This window comes from Dasypus novemcinctus, chromosome 6 (assembly GCF_030445035.2).
Source record: "Dasypus novemcinctus isolate mDasNov1 chromosome 6, mDasNov1.1.hap2, whole genome shotgun sequence".
In the NCBI taxonomy this organism is placed as follows: Eukaryota; Metazoa; Chordata; class Mammalia; order Cingulata; family Dasypodidae; genus Dasypus; species Dasypus novemcinctus.
In genome coordinates this window covers 18937355-18960088 of record NC_080678.1, presented here as the reverse complement: position 1 = coordinate 18960088, position 22734 = coordinate 18937355, and the positions used below count along the sequence as shown (strand labels likewise).

General features: G+C 38.7%; 1 protein-coding gene across 1 annotated transcript in view; it reads left to right on the top strand.

The window, feature by feature from the left end:
* Window positions 1-2146: 2146 nt before the first annotated feature.
* DENND10 (DENN domain containing 10) overlaps window positions 2147-22734 on the top strand; it is a 35775-nt gene continuing 15187 nt past the window's right edge. Inside the window, exons 1-6 of the mRNA XM_058298295.2 lie at window positions 2147-2261; window positions 8945-9141; window positions 12095-12174; window positions 15229-15377; window positions 15713-15824; window positions 17863-17963. Of these exons, the coding sequence (XP_058154278.1) occupies window positions 2204-2261; window positions 8945-9141; window positions 12095-12174; window positions 15229-15377; window positions 15713-15824; window positions 17863-17963 (697 nt within the window). The 5' untranslated portion in view covers window positions 2147-2203. The remainder of the gene's footprint in view (window positions 2262-8944; window positions 9142-12094; window positions 12175-15228; window positions 15378-15712; window positions 15825-17862; window positions 17964-22734) is intronic.

Here is a 22734-nt window from a genome sequence, read left to right as displayed (position 1 = left end):
CTAAGGATGGCCCACAGCCAGCCCCAGAACACCACAGTCTTTGGGGAGAAAGTATTGCCTTGTTGATGCCTTGATTTTGGACATCTACCCTTGAAACCAGGAGCCAATAAATTCCCACTGTTTAAGCCAACCCATTGCATGGTATTTGTTGTAGGAGCAGAGAAATGGAAACGCTTTGTAATGCCATCTATAAAACCTTGCTAGAGATTGCAAAGGCCAATGAAACATGAGTGCATGCATCTGCTTGGCTTCCAAACTGATCCTGAATCTGCAATCCACCCCTCAATACCTAATTCCTGCTTATTTTCTATAAGAGCTAGAAACTTTAACAAATATTTTACAACAATAGGCACAGAGAATCCAAAAGTGCATACTATGGGGTGCTGCCCTACAAGTGAGTCTCATGAAAGAAACAGAAGCGCTGTACGCACATTTGAATAGACCCACAAGAAAATTCCTATTGAATAGACCCACAAGAAAATTGCTAACTTTATGGCCAAATGCTATTAGACCCTGGAAGAGGAAGAGATTAGTTTTGCTTGAGTCCAGAGAAGAAATGACATCGCCTTGACAATGTAGAATTGCCCAAGGTAAAGAGCAGGTGAAACAAGGAGACTTGCTTAGTATATAGCAGCATTATTATGACAGAGTAAAAGTCAGGAAACAAACTTAATGCCCACCTACAGAGAATGGAAAGAGTCATATTTTCATATTAAAACTACCACTCAACAGTTAAAATTACTGAACCAGAGCTATAAATATTAACTTAGATAACTCTTAAAAATAAATTTATTTATTTAGGAAGTTGCAAATGAATAGTAACAGCATGCCTCAGAAAGGGAGGCTGCACAACAGTGGTTAGGAGCGTGGCTAAGTCCATTTGCCTGATGTTTTGGTTTCCTCACCTGCAAACCGGTATCATAATAAGTCCCATACTCAGGGTTATTGGGAGGATTTAGGGGAGTAATACAAGTAAAGCACTTAGAACTGTATGTGGCATTCAATAAATAATATTCACAAGTTTTAAAATAAGGAGTACAATACTTTATTTTGTCAAGTGATACATACACATATAAACATAGACACAGCCCCAACACCAATGCAAACGTTTAAAACCATAGAAAAGCAATAATCGTGAAATTTAGAACAGTGGTTACCTCTGTGGGCTAGATAGGGAGGGGAAAGAGATGAGAGGAGAGTTGGGAGGTGTCTCAACCGCATGTGATGCCGTGGGTCTTCAGCTGGATGGAGGTAGCTACATGGTTCCTTAGGCTGCTTATCTTATGGATATATATATGAGATATTTCATAGTAGATACAATTTTTAAAAATGATCGAAGGAGATGAGGGTGAGATTGTATTCCTGTAGACACCAAGGACCCTGTCTAGTTAGCTTTGTGTGATTTGGGGGTGGGGCAGAGGATCCAGAAGTCAGGGTCCTGGAGTCACCCAAATCTATTCCTGTCTGGCTCCTGCCTACCATTCAGATCCCCATTCCAGTATCTCCCTCTTGGAAGGGCTGCCCTCCATGCCCACTTTAAAGCAGGACACTCCATTCACTCTCTAACTCACTGCACTATTTTATTACCTTTAGGGCCCTTAACACTTTGAGCTGTTGTTAGTGTTGCTTATTTTACTTGCTAATTGTTTTGAATTTACTCTTCCACTTGTCCATATTAGGTTCTCTTTCTCTCCACACACATGTACATACATAGTTATATGTATATAGATTTAGTTATATATATATATATATTGATGGCTGGATGAATGAATGAATGAATGAATGAATGAATGAATGGAGACTCTTCCTCTAGCCTCAGGAGGCCTAAACTTTTAGGAATCAGGTAACCTGTTCTTTTGAGCAAGACCGGAAGCTTGGTGAGGCCTGAGAAGACGGAGGAAAGTTGGAGCAGGTTGAGAGGCCAGATGACACCAGATTATTGAAATTGAGGGAGGTGGCCGAGGCTGCAGGTTTCTGAGGTTAAAGGGCCAAGGATTGTAGGCCAAGGAAGGGCGAGAAGACTCGAGGAAGCCTGACCCGGCAGGGAGCCCGAGGTGGGGCCTCGGGGGGGAGGAGCTTTGGGCTGGGCCGGGCCAGGAGGCGGGGTCGGGGCAGGGCCGGCGCCCGTGGGGCGGGGCCTGGGGGGAGGCGGGGCTGGGGCGGGCGGGAGTCACGCCCAGCGCGGCGGCGGCGGCGGCGGTGGATGATGGCCGCGGCAGAGGCGGCGGACACTCAGCTGATGCTCGGAGTGGGGCTGATCGGTGAGGACGCTGGCGCCCTGCCGGGCTGGCCCGCACCCCATTTCCGCCTCCGCCTCGGCTCGCGGCGGCTCCGCCCGCGTTCGGGAGGGCGCGGCCGGTTCCTCGGCGGGCCTGGGCTGGGGGCGGCGGAGCTCGGCCTCCTGGGCGTGAGGACCCGGCCCTGCAGCCCGCGCCCTCGTGTGGGGCCCGCCCGTGCGGGGCGGCGGGCGCAGGGACTGCGAGGCCTCCCGGGTCTCGGGAGGAGGTGCTTCCTGGACGCCACCCGGGCGACGGAGTCCTAAGGTTGAGCGTGGCTGGAGGCTCGGACGGCCGCGAGGCGCAGCTGCCCTGACGAGGCCCGGGCCTAGGGCCTAGAGCCGCCCGTGGGCCGCTGCCTCGGAGCGCGGGGGAGCCGCGCGCGACTTTGCCGACTCGGCTGCAGGCCGGGCCGGGATCATGTGATCGAGCGGTGCGAGACCTGGTCACCAAGTCCGGGCAGGGCTCCGGGTTGCTGCTCACTGGACGGGGTTTATCTTCCGTTTAACTCTCAGCGCTGCTCCAGGGGGTGTAGGTGGATGTTCGATTTCCACTTTACAGAGGAACAAATGGAGCCCCCGGTGTCATTTGTGCACGGTCACAGGCTAGGGACCTTGCAGTCAGAGGGAGAGAACTCCTGAGTCATGTGATAGAGCCCGCGCATGTCACCGAAGTTCCTCCATAATCTTGTATGTTGACATCCCTGTTAGCTGTGAAGACTTAATAGATGGGGAAGTACTGTGGGATTTGGGGAGATCCCAAAGTGTGAGCCTGAGCCTTGTGCAGGGATTCAGTGTGGTTGTTTCAAGGAATGGGTCATTGACGGGTGACAACACCAGGTTGCTTGAATGAATGTCTGCTGGTTCCTCCGCCTTGCCATTGTCCTCTTAAAAAGTCTGTTCTCCGAAGACTTTTTTTTTTTCTTTCTTTCTTTCAAGGCCACAAGGGTGTTTAGCGTCTTAGAATTGCAATTTAGGATGCACAGATTCAGGACAAATCATGTCCTTTCTTGGTGCTTCAAGCAAGGGTTTTTCAAGAAAAGAAAGCTTACATATGTTTTCTTTTTATGTTTCCCCCCTTTGCTCAATATCTTTCTCCCAAAGCATCTGTGGTCAATAGTCGGTATTAATCGCTTGGCGTTAGTGAGGCCTGTCCCTGGGAGACATGTCCCATGTAGGTGCGGAGAGGTAGTTTATTTGCAGTTTGGCTTAGAGAGGGGCCACATTTGAGCAACAAGTAGGTTTTTAGGGGGTGACTCCTGGGCATTAATTTTAATTAGTTTCATCATTACAGAATTAAGTTTCTTAAGTGCCAGCTTCAAGATCAAGTGATTGGTGCATCAGTGTAACTTGGGAGGTATTTGCGTCTGATATTCTGGAGATGAGACATTGAACAATAGACATTGTGGCGACTATAATAATTAAATTAGCACAGTCCCAGCAATTGGATAGATTGCCTAGGTCAGCAGCCCTTTGTATGGGTGGAAAATAGGATAAAGAATGGCAAGGGACTAGGAAGAGTATAAGGGCAAGAATGAGGCGTTTCAAAAGTGGTAGGATACATTATGGGAGGGACAGAAATAGACTGGGGTACAAAATAAGAGGTGAAGGAGGAATAAAAATGAGAATAAGAGAGCTAATTGGATAATAATGAGGATTATATCAGGCATTATTGAGTTCATTTCAATCTCATGAAAATCAGATCTAGTCCTGTTTCTGTGTACACCAGATGCTGCCTGCTTCTGAAGCTGAAGAACACTGTGAATATCAGTTATACAGGCCTGGTCCCAGGTTTTGGGTTAGGTGTCTACATCGGATGTCAGCTACTTCTGATCCTTGGTAATTTGGGGCTTTAGGTTCTTAGTAGGTATGGATTTCCAGATAGACCTGGGAACTTTCTTTAAATGAGAAATTTGAATACAAGAATCAATACTTTCTAATTTAGTGGCATATGGTATGGTAACTGATAAGGAAAAAAAAAAAAAAGTACCTGATCAGGTCCTTTGCCATTAGGTTAGAGTGCATCTTTATGGAAGTGTCTTTTCTAGTAGAAGGTTACCAGGCTGAAGATTGCAGTTTTGAATATCTTTGTCTCCTGGAAGTGTGCTGTAAAAGGATTGTTCTACCAAGGTTTCATTTTTTTTAAAAAAGGTTTTTATTAGTTCCTGACAATAGGAACAAATATTAAGCATGTTACCTTTTATGAGGCACGGCTCATATATTCCAGAGTTTATTTTCATAAGTCTCTGTTATAGTGTTAAGCAGGGATAATTATGTTTTTCCAGAAGGAGTGGATCTTAGGTTTAATAGGACTGTTTAGGTAAGGCTTTTGGCCATGGTAGATTGGGGGAATCCATGAATTTAGCTGAGTTTTTTTTTTTTTTTTCTTTTTAGCTAGTTGAGTTTTTAAAAAATATATTATTATTGGAGAAGTTGTGAACTTACAAAACAATCATGCAAATGTGCAGAATTTCCATACAACACCTGTCCACCAACATATTACATTGTTGTTGAACATTTGTTTCAGATTATGGGATAACATCTTCAGATGATTACCGATGCCTATGGTCTGTAGTATATCTCCTGAGACTTATCATGCCCCTAAACGCTCCTTTTCCCCAGTATACAAAAACATGATCTAGTTGTAGCAAAGTGGGAGAAAGGTACTGATTTTTTTTTTCAGAAGGGAAAATTTTTTTAAAATTATGAATTCAATCCATTTGTTGTATTTCAAAAGGTGCAATACTTTTCATTTATCAGTAAAAGAAGTTAGAAATTAACTTCAAAAGGAACCCCAAAACAACAAAACAAAAGCTACATCATTTTAGATGAATTGCCTGCCTTAAAATGGTGAACATTAGAATATGAAACTTTATCTGGATTCCACAGGTAGTTCTAAGTCACCAAGTGACAAAAATAAGATCAGTCATTAAAAAAAAAAAAGAAAAGAAAAGAAAAAATACTCCAAGCTGGAATAGATTTAATTATGATGCTAAAACTACCTCATACTTTCCTTGGAGGAACTAATTATTAGCTGTGGTTTACTGTAGGATTTTTTTTTAAGGAACAAATGATTTCCATATTCCAGATTGATTCTTTTTTGTCATGTTTATTCTGCTTCAGAACTCCATAAAAGGTGCTCCTTTCACCCCTTTTATACAGGTTTCTTGTTCATATTGTGAAAAGACATTTCTGAACAACTTCTTTGGAACATTTTCTATCTATATTCCAAATGATTTGTTAAACTGGGCCTTAGTTATTTGTATCATTAGAAATGAAGTTTGGAAAAAAAAAAAGTGGGGAAAAAAGACACACAAAAAAATAACTTATTCCCTTTTGCATATTTGTATGCCTTCTAGAAACAGAAATACCCATTGCATATTCTTTTACTATTCTCACTTTTTAAGACCTATTATTTTTTTACATAGGTCAATAAACTAAAGGTGTGCTACTGAAAGTGTTTATGTATTCTTCCATTTATATTCAGGGTTCACACAAAGCAGCTTAAAGTGTTCCCCATTCAAGTAATCATGTTGGGCAAGATTTCAGATTTTTAATTACAGTATCATATTTTATTGATTCTAAGATGCACATTTTTCTCATATCTCTGAAATTGGAACACATCTTTCAATTGATGGTGTGTCCTAGTTGAATGGTAGTGTTTTTTTCTTTCTTAGTGAAAAAAAAAATCATGCTGTGTCTTACAATAAAGTTGTCTCAGAATTGAAAAAAAAAGACAACAAACCAGCAAATGGCAAACATTTTCTTTAAAATTGCAGTACATATGCAGTGCATCCTAAAAAAGAGGAGGGGCAAGACAGGTTCTACCCACTTTCATCAAATATTGGACCTATACTTAAGGGTGGAGAGAAAAGGCAACTTTCAAAAAGGAGTATGTTATTAAATAAAGCATTTGCTATACTCTTTCCTAGGAGCACCAGGTGGGGAACATGATTTCTAACCTACATCTAGGAAGTGGAATGTGGGATCAATCCATCCTCCTCCCACCCAGGGCTGTCCACCACTGGTTAATGAATTAAAAAAATAAGACTAAAAACACACACACACACACCCCAATAAAAAGGGAAAGGAAAAGGAAAAACAAAAACAAAGACACTAAGATGTCCCAGATCACTCTCCAAAGTGAAACCAGGGAGGAGCATCACCTATTCAAAATAGTTTGTTACAGAGTCATCACAAGCATGCCTTTTAACCAAAACAAACAAACAAATAACAATTTTTTGAAACAGCAGAACAACTAGTACTGATCACTTTTCTGACAATACCCATTTGCTCAAAATAACCTAGTATTGGGAGGAGGCAGGAGGGCCACATCAGTGGACCTTGTCTCACACGAGGGCATGTGGGTAGGTGCAGGGCATTTGTCATTATGCAAAAACGAATTTTAATTTTTAATCTTTAGTTTGATTTAAACATTGCTTTTAGTATGATGCCAACACCAGCTCTGTAGCAAGGGCTCTGGAAAGATGTTCATAGCAGCACACACCCATGGCTCTTCTTCAGGTCTGGAGGATTTCAAATACATTCAGGCCTTTCTGTGTGAGTGCAGAACATGCCACGTATATGACAGCCTTCAGGTAATGGGCCAGCTTTCCACCAGTCTCTGGAGTGATAGGTTTCTGTTTGTTCTCAGCAAATTTCTCAATAGTAGTAGGTTCATCTCTGTGATTAGTTTGGGTCACAACAAACAGGAGTCTTTTGGACAGTGATGAGTTATCTCAACTACCCACTTTTCTTTCACATTTTCAAATGAAGACGGGAGAGACCACTGAAAAACAGACTAGAAGCACATCTGTTTGTGGATAACTCTGCAGTCGTAATCTGCTATAATCCTTTTGCCCTGCAGTATCAAAAAGTGCGAGAATTATGCCTCTCTACCAATCATAACTGTGACTGCATAGTTGTCAAGAAGAGTTGGTACATATTCAGATGGAAATTTATTTGTTGTGCAGGCTATCAGGAGAAATGTTTTACCATCTGCACCGGCAGCCACAACAATGCACTAATTGTGTTGCTGAAGCAGCTTTGTATCCACTTTAAATATTTCAGATTCAGTGTTGACCTCTGCAGGGGCATTGGCAGCACTCTGATTATTTTTTCAGTACCTCAAAGGAGTGCACTTATCTGGGGATGGCTTTCTGTGTTCATTTCTAATGTGTTAAAAAACTGCTTCAAAGCAAAACCTAAGTACTTCTCCAAGCATAGTCCAGTGAGAAGGTACTTCTGAATTAAGACTGTTAAACTCTTAACTTTTATGAGGAAACAGGAAAAAAAAAAAAAAAGGAAAGATGGTTTATGATCATATTTTCAAGTCAACAGGTCTTTAAACTTTTCAAATTGACATGTGTTTAAAAGTCTAGATACCACTGCTGCCAGAGATTTGCTTGGCACGAATCGGGTAGGGGCAGGTGTTGATGATTACTGCAGCTCTGAAGCTGAGGAATGGAGATGGGGAAAATCACTTTATTATTCTTTCTTTTGTATATACTTTATTTTTCCATAAAAAGGGAGGTTTTTCAAAAGTTTATTTATCAAAAGCTGGATTCTTACTGCTGTGTGTACACTGTTTCTCTAAAGTATAGGCTCTTTTTGCCTGGAGTCTATTATTAGCAAATTGTTCCCTTTATTTTTAGTATAAAAAATATACTTGGTCATGAAATTGCATGTATGACTGGATAATCTTTATTATTATTTAATATTTTCAAAATACAGAATTCACACAATTGCTGCATAACATGATTTGAGATTTCTTGTTTCCCCATACCTAGTTTTTTTAAATAAAATTTTATTGAAGTATATTATTCATACATGAACATACATAAAGAAAAAGTGTATAGTAAAAGTTGTGAATTTACAAAACAAATATGCATTTCTTAATAAACTCTTGCCTATCCCCCCAAAAAAACCCAAAACCCAAATATGCATATCATCATGCAAGTTTCCCATGCATCTCTCCACCAACACCTTGCATTGTTGTGAAACATTTGTTAACAAACTGTGGAGGAGCATCATCGAAATATTACTATTTACTATAGCCCATATCTTACATTTCGTGTATTTTCCCCCAACCCACCCAATTATTAACACCCTCTATTAGTAGTATATATTTATTATCATTCATGAGAAGACATTCTCGTTTGTCTTGTTAACCATGGTCCATCATCCACCACTGGATTCCCATGCTTATACAATCCCATGCTTTGTACAGTCCATTCAAAGTGTACACTCAGTGGTTCTGATTTTCATCACAGAGTTGTGCTGTCATCATCTCAATTTTAGAACTTTTTCTAGATTTTTAAAAAAACACCCTTTCTGTGTATTTATTAAAACATCTTCCAATTAGACAAAAATTTAAAGTGATTATAGGTTTATGAGAATTTGTATGTGAGGGGAAAAGGGGGCTTCTTTTAAAGCTGTAAGGCTAAATTTTCATTCATGATTTGCCATAAGAGTTTTTTACTCAAGTATCCTAAAATTCAAGATCATGAGCACTAGCTAATTTGATCAGTAGAGGTAGGTGGGAATTTGGAGTCTTATCTATTCTGGGTTGCTTTGTAAAATTGACCTCACTAAATGCTCTGAGTAACCAATCAATTCATTTCCTTGCTGCTGCTCGACATTCTCACAGTGACCACTTTTCCACTGCAGAAAAGGACACAAACGGAGAAGCCCTGTGGGTGTGGTGCTACCCCTCCACGACAGCTGCATTAAGGAATCTGCTACTGAGAAAATGCTGCCTTACGGATGAAAACAAGCCTCTCCATCCCTTTGTCTTTGGTCAGTACAAAAGAACATGGTTTTATATCACAACAGTTGAAGTTCCAGATTCTTCTGTTTTGAAGAAGGTATGACTGCATAAAGGTCAAAAAAACAAAAAGGCTTAAAGTGATGTAAGATTATTCAATAAACTCTTAGCTTTAGAACTTCTCATTCACTATATGCTTCTAAGAAACAGGAAATATTATTTTCAAATTTCCTGTTAGGAATGTTCTCTTTCACAGTCTTCTTTATTCTCCAAATATTTATTGGTGTCTATTATATGACAGACCCTGCAGGGACATGGTGATGAACAATTCAGCAGTACATGGTCTCTGCCTTTATTGTGCTTATACTCTGAGGGGACTAGAAATCTGGGAATATTTCAAAGCCATGACTCTTAATTAAAAGTGGGAAAAAATATCTTTTTCATACTTCAAAATGATTTTAAAGGCTATAATTATCCTTTCATAGTTAAAAAAAACTTTTTTCATTTGTTTGTGAATGATCAGGATATGTTGAAAATAGAAAGGTTGGCAGTCGTTAGAAAGTTAGACATAGATTTACTGTATGATCCCCTAATTCTACACCTAGGTATATATCCAAAAGAGCTGAAAACAGGTATTCAAGCAAAAATTTGTACACGAATGTTCAGAAAAGCATGATTCAGAAAAGCCAAAAGGTGGAAACAACCCAAACATCCACCAACTGATGAACGGATTAACAAAATGTGATATTTACATACAGTGGAATATTACTTAGAGAAAGGAATGAAGTTCTGAAACTCAGATGCTACAACATGGATGAACCTCCAAAGCATTACGCTGAGTGAAAGAAGCCAGACGTGAAAGGTCACTTGGTATTTGATTCCATTTATTTGAAATATATAAAATAGACAAATCAAGAGTGACAGAAAACAAATGACTGGTTTTCAGGAGGTAGGGGAAAAGGGGAGAGACTGCTTAATGAGTACAGGGCTCCCTTTTGATAGATGAAGATGTTTTGAAACTAAGTACTAAATAGAGGTGATAGTTGCACAACACTGTGAATGTACTAAATACCACTTATACTTTAAAATGGTTAATTTTATGTTATGGGAATTTTCCTTCAGTTTAAAAAGAAAAAGAAAAGAAAGTATAATTAAGGAAATCTATATATTAAGTAGACTTTTTGTATATCATTTGATATGACCAGTATCAGTATGACATTGAAAACCTAGTAAGTGGTCATTATGGACTTTCGTTATGCCAAGTGGGTTTTTCTCAGAGAAGAATAATGGTAAGAAGTTGTCGCACATCTGGTGTGTACCTGCCTGGGGACTTCTTTTCCTTTTTTAGGGTTAATTTTATAGCAAATAATGGGGCTGTACCAAGCATGTCCAAGGTACAAGTTTAAATTAAAAGGATTGCATTTAAAACAATAGGAAGGCAACAATCTGTTTCAGATAAAACAGAGGTTTATGATTAAAAAAAATGTAAACTGGCAAAAAGGCAGATATCAATATGTTATACAATCTTAGATTTATGTTCATTAAGTTCTTGCTGAAAGTCTTGATGTATCCTCAAGGAGATTTATCTGTGTTTTGCATTATAGACTGCCAAATTGTAGCCAAATCAATTTCAAATCTATGTTTTTTAGATTTGAAAAATGGTGGGAGATAGTTCTCATACTTCAGAATAATTTTTTAAAAATATGTTTCTAAAATGCTTTGCTTTTTATAATGTTCTTAAATTTTTGTCTCATTGATGGGAAGTTAGGTATGTGATGATCAGAAATTTATAGTTATAATAATAGAGGCATATAAATTAATGAAGCTTATTCTAGCAGTCCCCTTTAGATTATAGCACTCCCATGCCATGGAAAATTGACCATTTCAGAAGAACTGTATTGATTCTTATAGAGACACATTTTTGTTATTTTCCATCCTTCTATATCTCATTAATGAAAAACAGTTGCTAATTGGTGGGTCTGATTTAGTAATCCCGGTTCTGCTTTGAGGAGATTGTGAAATATCATATTTTTGATATTTGAATGAAATAGGTTTTTTTTTTGCTATTAGATGGGAAGATTTAATATTATAAAGATATCAAGTCTCCATATTTACCTAGTAAATGCAATGCAATCCCATGAAAATTCCATTGGACTTTTGAGATCCATGATGAATTCGTTGTTGTTTTTTTTAAAGTGGAATTTTTAATTATTAGCTAAGTTGTGAGTTTACAGAACAATCATGCATAACATATAGGATTCCCTTGTATCACCCTACCACCAACACTTTACATTGTTGTAGATTGTTTTTTACAAATGATGAAAGAACGTCATCAAAATATTATTGCTAACTATAGTCCATAGCTTACATTTGGTGTATTTTTCCCATAAAATACCCTATTATTAACACCATTTATCAGTATTGTATATTTGTTAGAGTTGATGAGAGACTTTCTCATATTTGTACTGTTAACCACAGTCCGTCATCTATCACGGGCTATCTGTATTATATGGTCCTCTGCCTTGTATAGTCCATCAAAGTGTGTACTCAGGGACTCACAGTTTCATCCCAGAGTGCGCTGTCATCACTTCAGTCCATCTTAGAATGTTTTCATTACTCCAAAAGGAAAAATTCCATACCCCCTTACACCCCTCTATTTTTGTCCCTTAGCATTGATATAGTACCTTCTTTGCCCTTAATGTAAGAATAGTACAGTATTGATGTTAACTATAGTCCATAAGTTACATTAATTGTATTTTTGTGAGTTGTTTTGGCAGGGCATGTTTTTGAAGAAAAAAAAAAAAGTATTGCATCCTTATGTGGAAAATAATCTGTATAAACAAATATGTATATAGAAATAAATATATGTGTAAACACATACATAAAATTATAAAGAAGCACGTGAGGGCTTTATTAAATTTTGTTCTTTTCCTTTTCTGATATATCTTGTATATAAAATTTGTTAAAGTTCAATAATACAGAATGTAGTAATAAAAAATAATTCTATTAAAGAATCTTTAAAAAGTTTATCTTTTTTTGTCTCTTTTGGACAGGTGACTCATTTTTCTATTGTTCTGACTGCCAAAGATTTTAACCCAGAGAAATATGCCGCCTTCACTAGGATATTGTGTAGGTCTGTATGAAAACTGTGTTATATGCTAATATACAAAAATGAAGATCTTACTCAGTGGTTATATAGCAGATTTTTCTGTACCAAGGAAACAAATTGCAGTCCTCTGTTTCCCCAACTTAATCATTAGTGGCTTTTTAGAGGCTATTTTGCTCCTTTTTGGAAAAAAAAATATGGAGAAGGAAAAAAGCAGATTGTGCCACTTTGTTCCTGAGTATTTTGAATCACTTACCAACGTTTGGTCTGTTTCTAGACTTCCAATCTAAAACTTTCCTTAGCAGAATGGGTAAGTTAAGTGCCTTTTGCAGTGGTAACTGGTTCATATGTGTCAAGGTCTGTGTGCAGGAGTCATTTGGGGGAAAGTTAGTGGGCATTTTGAATTAGACTTAACAGGAGAACAGTTCTTAGTGGTAATGTTGAGGGAATAGAAAGGTCTAGTTAAGTGATTAATCATGATTTGATCAGATTCCTTTAGTTTTATCTCCACTGTTGAAGGTTTTATCTAAAATATGCTCTTTCACTTTCTTGCCTTGGTAAGTATAGCTGGTAGACTTAGTGAAATCTTTCTTATGTGTTAGGGACATTGGCTAGTTATGAAGGCTTTTGCAGGAGTTTAGGGGGGTATGTGTGTCTATGTTTTAATATTGTCACTGGATTGAATTGTAATTCTAGGTGTTATATCCTACCCTTAGCCCTCAGACTCTCCCTCCAAAAGTAGTCTTTTGAGGGGAGTGGGAATTGGAATGGTTTTTGTTTTTCCCAATACAGCCTGATAAATGGTTCCCTTTTTGCCATTTTCACACACACACATATACAACCTAGTATAAGAATGCCTCCTCATTATCTAAAGGTTTCAGTTTTTTAAAAAAATTTTTACTGTAGTGACATATACAACATAACATTTCCCATTTTTACCACTTTCAAGTATACAACTCGGTAATGTCAATTACATTTACAATGTTGTGCTACCATCACCCGTTACCAACAGTTAGATTGGTTTTAATTACATGAGGTTTTATTGTTTTTGTAGCCAGCTATGATAAGGAAAACTTCTTACTGTCATAAAATAACTTCCAGATTTTTGGCTTAATGTGGACTATAAACATTTGTCTGCTAAAGTGGCACTGAGGCAATAGAAACTAGTGTTACTCGAAGAGAAGCTATCCAGCGCCTTGAACTTAAAAAAACACAGCAGAGGCGCTTTTGGGTAAACGTTGGACTACCATTTCATTTGATTAAGTCAGAGTTAGGTTACTCAACTGAACTTACTGGGAAATATTCTGGGGTTCCAGAAGGCAAGGTTGCTTCAGTCCCCACTTCCTGCCTGAGAGGCAGTGCAGAAGGTTTCCCAGCTCCTGCAGTGTCTTGGCATTGCAGCATCGTGGCATAACAAGGAGAAATGAGGCCTCACAGCTAATGCCATTCACCTCTTCTACCTCCTACCCCTTAACTTCACTCGTGTGTTTGTCCGTGCATGAGTACATACCTCTGAGCTCCCACACAACCTACATGCATGCACATCTGCCTGTCCCTGCACACAGTTATAGACAAGCACTTGGTTGTGACGATGGGTTAGTGTGGAAGTGCTGCCTTCCCCTTCTGGTGACAGAAGCATGCCACTTGCTGTGGAGCAGAAGCCCGCCTGGGAAGGGCTCAACCCCTGCCTGAATCCAGGTCAATTGCCAGAATCCCCTACTTCTTCTAGTCTCTGGAGAGAACGGCCCTGGAGAGGCCTCTTGTGTGCTTGGACTCAGCTCCCCAGCTCCGTCTGAATAAGCCCCCTGGGGGCTGAGTGCTTTTCCTCTGGAGTGTTTCGGGTGACTTCCTCCTCTGCTCCCTCTCAGGGCCCAAGGTGGTCGCATAGGAAGTCATCTTTTCCTACCACCCTTCTTATGTTTCTCTTCTCCACTGCTGTATATTGTTTCTATTTTATAATTTTAATGACATTTTTATTTTTTGTTGATGGAAATATAAGCACATGGTAAAAAAAAAATTTAAGAATTATGAACAATACAGAAGGGCATAGAAGTCTTCTATCCCTGTTTCCCAAACCTCCGACTCTGCCTCCCAGCCTCCCCCCAAGGCCATCCCTGTAACTAGTGTCTCCGTATGTGAGCATATGTATGTGTTCATGGGTTTAAATGTACTATAGATATATGTATGATAGCTCACTATTTTCATTGTTCTCTACCTTTTCTCAGTTTGTGGTTTGAAATAAAAAAACATACTGATGATTGACAAGATTTGGTACGCAGTTAAAACACTTGCTTTTTTACTTGATATATAGTAGATAGAGTTTCCAAGTGATCTGTTTTAAATGTCAAGTTAATTTTTTCCCCATTTTTCTATCCCATCAGCTACTGAAAGGCCTGACTAGACTCCATAGTGTTTCTTAAGCAAAATTTAGTTTTAGTTACTCATGGGAAGAGACTGGCTCTGTATCTGAGTTATAAATGAGCCAGTTTCCTGTCACCATTTTCTGGAAGTTTTAACTTGATGATGAATGTGCATTTATCACTAGAAACTTAAAGGAGTTTTTGATTTCTTAATAATCTCTGGGAACGCTGATGAGAAGTACAGGTTTTATATCTAATTATTGCTTTCTCTGTGAACAATGTATAAAACTCCTTTGTTGTGAAAGGAAATCCTGCAGTAAAAGACAGTTATGCTGACTAAGAGCAGTTGTGAATGTAGAGCATTAAAAGAAGTGAGAAAAGTCTACAGTATCCTTGAGAATCGTGGAGCCTCAGAAAGTCCCCAGTTCATTGACCTGCAGTAGTGGAGTGCAGCGTTAGTGGGGTGTATTAGGCCACCCCAGATACAAGGTGAGAGTTGACAGCAAATAACTGTTGAAAGTCTCTCAAGGGTTTTTTCTTTTTAAATACATTTTCAAGTTAAATTACAGAGGTAATACATGCCATGGAAATATTCAGATATTCAGAAGAAGCATATTAGCAAGTTAGCTGTAGGGTCTTTAGAAAATACCCATGCCCAGCCTGGTGCATTTCTCCATGCATTTCATGTCAAATAATGTCATGTTTTCTAACTTTCTTACAGAATGTACCTGAAGCATGGGAGCCCAGTTAAAATGATGGAGAGTTATATTGCAGTTCTCACAAAGGGAATATGCCAGAGTGAAGAAAATGGCTCTTTCCTTAGCAAGGATTTTGATGCCCGAAAGGCGTACCTTGCAGGCTCTGTCAAAGGTAAAAAAGCAAAACAAAAGGAAAAAACAAAACCCATCCAAAACCCAACAACAAATTCCAAGCCAAGGCCAATCTCCCATTAGTCTCTCTTATACCAGCTTTCCGTACATGATCTTCATCTGCATAATAGTTTCCTACACAAGAGTGTAGTTCAACTCCTGAATTTCCTGATTGGTTTAGAATCCTGTCGACAGAAAAGCAGATTTTGGTGGTGTTCCTTTCCATATTATTCTGGCTGTAACAGAAATGTTCTTTCACCAGTAACCGAATGTTTTGGCCTCAGGGTCTCCGCGGACTTCCACAAATGTAGTAACATTATAATTTCTTCTTTTAAGACATCGTATCCCAGTTTGGAATGGAAACTGTTATCTTACATACAGCACTGATGCTAAAGAAGAGAATTGTCGTCTTTCATCCAAAAATAGAAGCTGTCCAGGAGTTTACCAGGTGTTGTCTCTAATCATTAAAAAGTGTACTTTGTTGGCAGCCAGTTGGGAGTGCTAAATGTTACCGTATGCTTTGTTCTGTTGCACATTTGGTATAAATAGAATGTGTTAGGCTGAGGGGAGAAACACCATTTTGTGTTCAGACACAGTATTTCAGTTTGGATCTAGTAGTTCAAGTCACTGAATAAGGCAGATTTTTAAATTTGAAAATAACAACATTTTAGAACAGGGAGTTAGCAACCTTTGCCATAAAGGTCCAGAGAGTAAAGGTTTTAGGCTTGCAGTCTCTGTCACAACTACTCATTTCTGCCTTGGTGTCACAAAAGCAGCCAGACAATATGTAAACAAATGAGCAGGACTGTGTTCCAATAAAACTTTATTTACAAAATCAGGCAGCTGACCTGTAGGCCATAATTTGCCCATCCATCTTTGGGACAAGTTATTACTTTTATTCAGTTTTAACTAAAAGTTGTTTGTTTTTATAATAAATATATAGATTCTTTGTACTTTTTGTTTGTTTACCAAATCTAAGTAGTTCTTTTTTTAAATTTTTTAAAATTTTGTCAGATATATAATTGAGCTTTAATGGTGTGTTACGCTTGTCTTAAATAATGAGCATTCAGTTTTGAAAAATGACATTTCCTTCCCTGAAGGCATATAAAAGTCTAATAAAATTATAATTGTATTACAAATTCAGTTAGTATATGAATGTAATAGACAAGATTTTAGCAGAGAAGTAAACTTCATAGTTGATTGGGAACATTATGGGGAAGTCCTGTATGTGGAAGCATTATAAAAAACTTTATCAGAAGGTTAATAACTAGGAATTAGTGTAGAAATCAATGCTAGGTAATAGATGAGTAGAGAGAAATAAGAACAATCCAAATACAGGAGAAGAATTCATTGATAATTTCATTAAACTGATGATTTTTTTTTTTTAATTTTGTTTTTTAAAGATACATAGGTCACATAGAACTAAATAGTTCTTAAGTCCCTCTTTTAAGGCTGGGAAACTAGCATTTTTACTGTGCTTACTATGTGCTGGGCATTGTGTGAGATACCTTAAATTATTAAATTTTTCAGTGATAAGTACCCTGCAAGGAAGTATCCTCACCCTATTTTATGGATGATAAAATTGAAACTCATAGAGGCTAAGTGGTAAGATAAGGAAAAGAAGAAATGCTGTAGAGTCAGAAAGACCTGGGTTGAAATCTTGGCAAAACAACTTATAGCTCCGTGACCACATGAAAGATCCTTAATCTCTCTGAGCCTCAATTTATCTGAAAAATGAAGATGATAGTACCTAACTCATAAGGTTGTTTTTTGGATTAGAAATAATTTGTGTGGCATGGTTGGCCTCTGCCTTGCCATTAGGATGTGCTTTGGAAATAATATCATTAGGGTCGTGTGATTGCCCCAGGTCCTAAGTGAGAGGGCCAGAATTTTTACCCTTCTCCATTTGGTTCCAAAACCCTGTATTTTCTGCACTATCCCCTTTTTTCTTCTATATTTATGCTTCTTTATCTAGGATGTTCATTTACAGCTTTTGAGAAATGTAGCAGACACTTTGGGGTTCATGAAGCCATAGATAAATATGACACATCTTCCTGCTATAATAGCCATTTTATTAAAAGTTTTTTTTCCCCCCAAAGGAAACACCACAAAGTGTTTTGTAAATTTGACCAGAATTTTAAATATAAAATAGACTTTCAAAAAATGTCTTGTTTGCAGTGCCACTTTGGATTTTACCCCTAGACCCCCTCTCTGTTGCAGTCTACAGAGTGAGATGTTTGGAGGAAAACTTTAGAAGTGTCACTCCTTGCCACCATGGAGACCTTTTGAAACTTCTCCTTGGACTTTCTGACCTAATGTGACCCAAAAAGCAGATTTTAAAAATTTGCATCACTTTAATTTGAGGGCTCGGGGTGTTGGCACATTTAGTTGGCCATCGATAGCTGAGCCATACCATACTCTTAATTTCCGTTCTAGAAGAAGAGGAGAGGTGGACAGGCTGACCATTATAGTTCTTGTCTCCCCAGGACACTGCCCACCCTGGTGTGGCATCGCCAGGACTGGACCATACTTCACTCTTATGTGCACCTCGACGCTGATGAGCTGGACGCCCTGCAGATGTGCACAGGTAGCCAAGGGGATGCCAGGGAGCAGAGGTGCTGCTTTATGGAATTGTTTGAGTGTGCACGTTTCTGAGGGGAACACGGACTAAAAAGGGTTATTTCTTTGATAAATTGAGCCCATTGTAACTTGTAAGCTCTAATTGTAAAAAGTTTCCAAACCAGTGATTTGATTTCGGATATTTAGACCTCATTTTGAACCTTCCCATATATTTTTAAAAACAATTTATCGATGTGTATCATTCATACATGAACACACATAAAATGAGTCTATAATAAAAGTTGTAAACTTACAAAACAAACACACATAGCATCATATAGGGCTCCCACACATCACCCCACCACAAATACCTTGCATTGTCGTGAAATATTTGTAACAAATTATGAAAGAGCATCATCATAGGATTACTAACTGTAGTCCACGTCTTATATTTGGTGTATTTCCCCCCCAACCCATAAGCCATATAATTTATTGAAAGTGTACAGTCAGTGACATTAGGTATAATCAGCAAGTTGCACATATTATCACTTCAATCAATATTAGAACATTTTCATTACAAGAAACACAACTAAAAACCATTATCATACTCACGTTAATGCTACTAAATACAAATCCTAAGATGTGCTTTCACCATTTCTATTCATTTACAAACATTTACAAACAACTTTTTACCAATTCTGCAAAGATTAAACCTCAGCTTTCCATTTTCTAACGACGTTCTATTCTCTGGTGACATATTCCAGCTATTAACTCCATGAGTTTGCTTGTTCTATTTAGTTCATAATAGCAAAATCATACAATATTTGTTCTTTTTGTCTGACTTGCTTCACTCAACAGAATGTCCTCCAGGTTCATCCATGTTGTCATATGCTTTATGACTTCATTTCTTCTTACAGCTGAATAATATTCCATCATGTGTATACACCACAGTGTGTTTATCCATTCGTCAGCTGAGGGACAGCTGGGTTGTTTCCCTCTTTTGGCAATTGTGAATAATGTCCCTGTGAGCATCAGTGTGCAGGTGCAGGTGTCTTTTTGTGTCACTGCTCTCAGTTCTCCTGGGTATCCCTTATTTTCTCTCAAAGGAAAAATTAAGATTATTTTAAAATGGTATTATTGGACTTGTAAAATGACTATTAATAACAAGATTCTGGGAATAATTTAATAGTATGTTATTACTTACTTCTACAGGCATTCTAACTTCCTGGTGAGACAGGTTTTCTTTTTTTAACTTTAAGGTTATGTCCTTCATATTTACATAAAAATGACGATCATCATAGGTGGTAGGAGCCATTGTTACTGCTTTCTAAATTATTAAGTATTTCTTAAATATTACAAAAGAATACATGATATTTATGCACGTTATTGAAAAAACGATTAAAAGGTAGAACATCATCAGTTCTTTGAAGCATGCTGGGCGCCTTCCATCCCACTCTCCCTGTTTACTGCCTAGAGTGTACCTTTCCCTTATATCTCTTTGTGGATTTGCTAGCCCCCTGGCCACACACACATCACGTAGCTCTAAATCTGATTTTCTTCAGAGATTGTGCCAACTTACTTCCCCACCCTGGCAGTATATGAGATGTCCATTATTTCACATCCTCAACAGCACTTGGTCTTATTCAACTTTTTTTTTGAAAAGCCAACCCTGACTTTCCATTCTTTTTTTTACTTCTCTCCCCTTCTTCTGCCTCACCCTCCCTGTTGTCGGCTCTCTGTGTGTTCTTCTTTGTCCACTTGCATGCTTCGTCAGCGGCACGGAAATCTGTGTCTCTTTTTGTTGTGTCATCTTGCTGCATCAGATCTCTGTGTGTGCTGCTCCACTCCTGGGCAGGCTGTGCTTTTATCATGCGGGGTGGCTCTCCTTGCCGGGTGCACTCCTTGCGTGTGGGGCTCCCCTACATGGCGGGCACCCCTGCGTGGCACAGCACTCCTTGCGCGCATCAGCACTGCGCACGTGGGCCAGCTCACCACACGGGTCAGGAGACCCTGGATTTGAACCCTGGACCTCCATGTGTAGGCGGATGCCCTATCCGTTGAGCCAAATCTGCTTCCCAGTCTTATCCAACCTTAAAATGTTTGCTAACCTGGTGGGTGTATAATGGTATTTCATTGTGGTTTTAATTTGCATTTTCCTAATTCCTAATGAGGTTAAGCATATGTTTATTGCCATTTTTGTTTCCCCTTCTGCAAAATAACTTTTACTCCTTTTCACATTGGGTTGTTTTTCTCTTATTGATTCATAAAAGTTTTTTGTTGTTGTTTATTAAGGATATGAATTCATCATTGATTACATATGCTTAAAATATCTCGAAGTTTGTGGGGTTTTTTTCCATTTTCATTATGATATCTTTTGATGAATTGAATTATCTTGTTTAAAGAATCTTATCTATCCCAAGGGTGAAAAGATATTCTGTGTTTTCTTGTAAGTCTTTAGTCCACCTGGAATTAATTTTTGTGTAATGTGTGAATCTGGGATCTATAATAGTTTCTTAGAGCCACTAAATAACAATCCACCACATACTGGGCAGCTGAGAACAACAGAAATTTATTCTCTTACAGTTCTGGAGGCTAGAAGTTCAAAATCAAGATGGACAGGGCTGTGCTCGCTGATGGCTCTAAGGGAGGAATCCTACTTTGCTTCCTCCTAGCTTCTGGTGCTTGCTGGTTGACCTTGGTATTCCGTGGCATAAGGCTGCACAAGTCCAGCCTCTACCTCTGTCTTCACATGCCCTGCTCCCCTGTGTGTCTCCCTCCTCACATGGTGTTCTCCTTTCTCTTTCTCTTCTCTTACAAGGATACTGGCCATATTGGATTAAGGCCCACCCTACTCCAGAATGACCTCATCTTAACTAATTACATCTAAAATGACTGTATTTCCAAGTCAGGTCATTCTAGATACTGAGATTTAGACCTTCAACATATCTGTTGAGGGACACAATTCAACCTATAATTGTCCCTCTGGTCCCCCCAAATTCATGGCTTTCCCATGTAAAAAGCATTCACCTCTTGCTAATATTCCCAAAAGTCTTAACCCATTCCAGCATCAAAAAAGCACAAAATTTCAACTAAATATAATCAATTCAAAAAGTCCCAAATCTCATCTTCTAAAGGATCTAAATCAGATATAGGGGAGATTCAAGGCATGGACCATCCTGGGGCAAAGTTCCTCTCCATCTTTTAACATATGGAACCTAGAATACTAGTTTTCTTCTTCCAAAATATAATAATGGTTTAGGCATCAGATAGACATTCCCATTCTGAAAGGGAGAATCAGATAGACATTCCCATTCTGAAAGGGAGAACATGGAAGGAATGAAAGGACCACTCGTCTAAAGCAAATTTTAAACCGAACGGGGCAAATTCCATCAAGTTTGAGGGCTTAAGCTTTGGAATTGAAGGGGCAGTGACTCCTTACCCCTGTGCTTGAAACCTCTGGGCTCATGGTGACAGTGGCAGCCATGCCATTTGCTGGGCCATATTCAGAGTCGTTCTTCCCTTTTCTTGAAGTATAACACGTTTGCTGCCAAGTAGCTCTGTTGACCCATTTCCTGCCTGTATGATCCGGAAGTTCCACAGCCTTCCTTCATTTAATCCCATCTCTGTTTCCTTTGTTCAAGCTGGTAGTGTTTCTGCTCACATGGTTGATGGGTCCATGAGTCACCACCCAATCTCTTCAGCAAATTGTTGTCCAGCCACACCCCTGGCTTGTTTCCCGAGCATATCATCTGTATATGCTAAGAATTCTCCAAATCATCAAGTGCAGCAAGGAGAAATCAGGCTGCACCTTCCATACTTTGCTTGGAAATCTCCTCAGCTAATTATCCATAAAATGAAGAATATAATTCAGCCAGATTCTCTGATACTTTATAACAAGGATCACCTTTCTTCCACTGCCTAATAATATGTTTGTTATTTCCTTTTTTTTTCTTAGTGTCTGTTTTCTGATTCACATTTCATGTTTTGTCAGAAGATATATGTATATATACACTATATATATATTGAAGTAAATTACGTACACATATAGTTCTTATAACTCTGCCAACATCTGTACTTACAGCCACAAAAACAAAATATACAACCAGTGTCAGTTTTAAGCCCAGAAATTAATATAAAACATTTTGTATTTTATTTTTTACTGTATATTTTAAAAATTATTGTAGAGATACTAATAGTTTAATCCGTTTGCAGAATGAAAGTACTCAATTTTGTATTCGTTAGATTAATTTAGTCTAAACACAATTGAACAACATCCATTCTATTAGAAAAAATACTGTAATGATGTATTATTAAGACAAAAATTTCTTTAATATTGGGTAAATGTTGTAGGTCGAGAGTCTGGGTCTTGATTTGGTGCACGTTTTAAATTTTGACCCAGCTGGGTGCATCTGTAAGTAGGACAAATCGTATATTCTGGAAGGTCTAGTGAGGTTCCCAAGAACAACTCTGGCTGGATGAGTTAGGTTGCTTGAGGCCAAGGACCATATCCTTTTACCTCCTGGTAAGTTGGGGAGAGAGAGTTGGGGTACAGAAGGAAGGGAATTAGTGAGGAGGGATGATATTCACATATCACAGCACCAGTTAATTTTCCTTCCTGCCTTGCCCCAGGAAACTTGACCCAGGTTTTTAGTTAGAAGGGGACAACAATAAACTATTTGAGCTAATCTGATGAAAGATTTTACCCCTTTTGCTGAGATAGAGGCAATAGTAGAAACTAAGGTACTTTGTGATTAAGGTTCAAACACTGCTGAGCTCCTACTCTGTGTGAGGTCTTATGC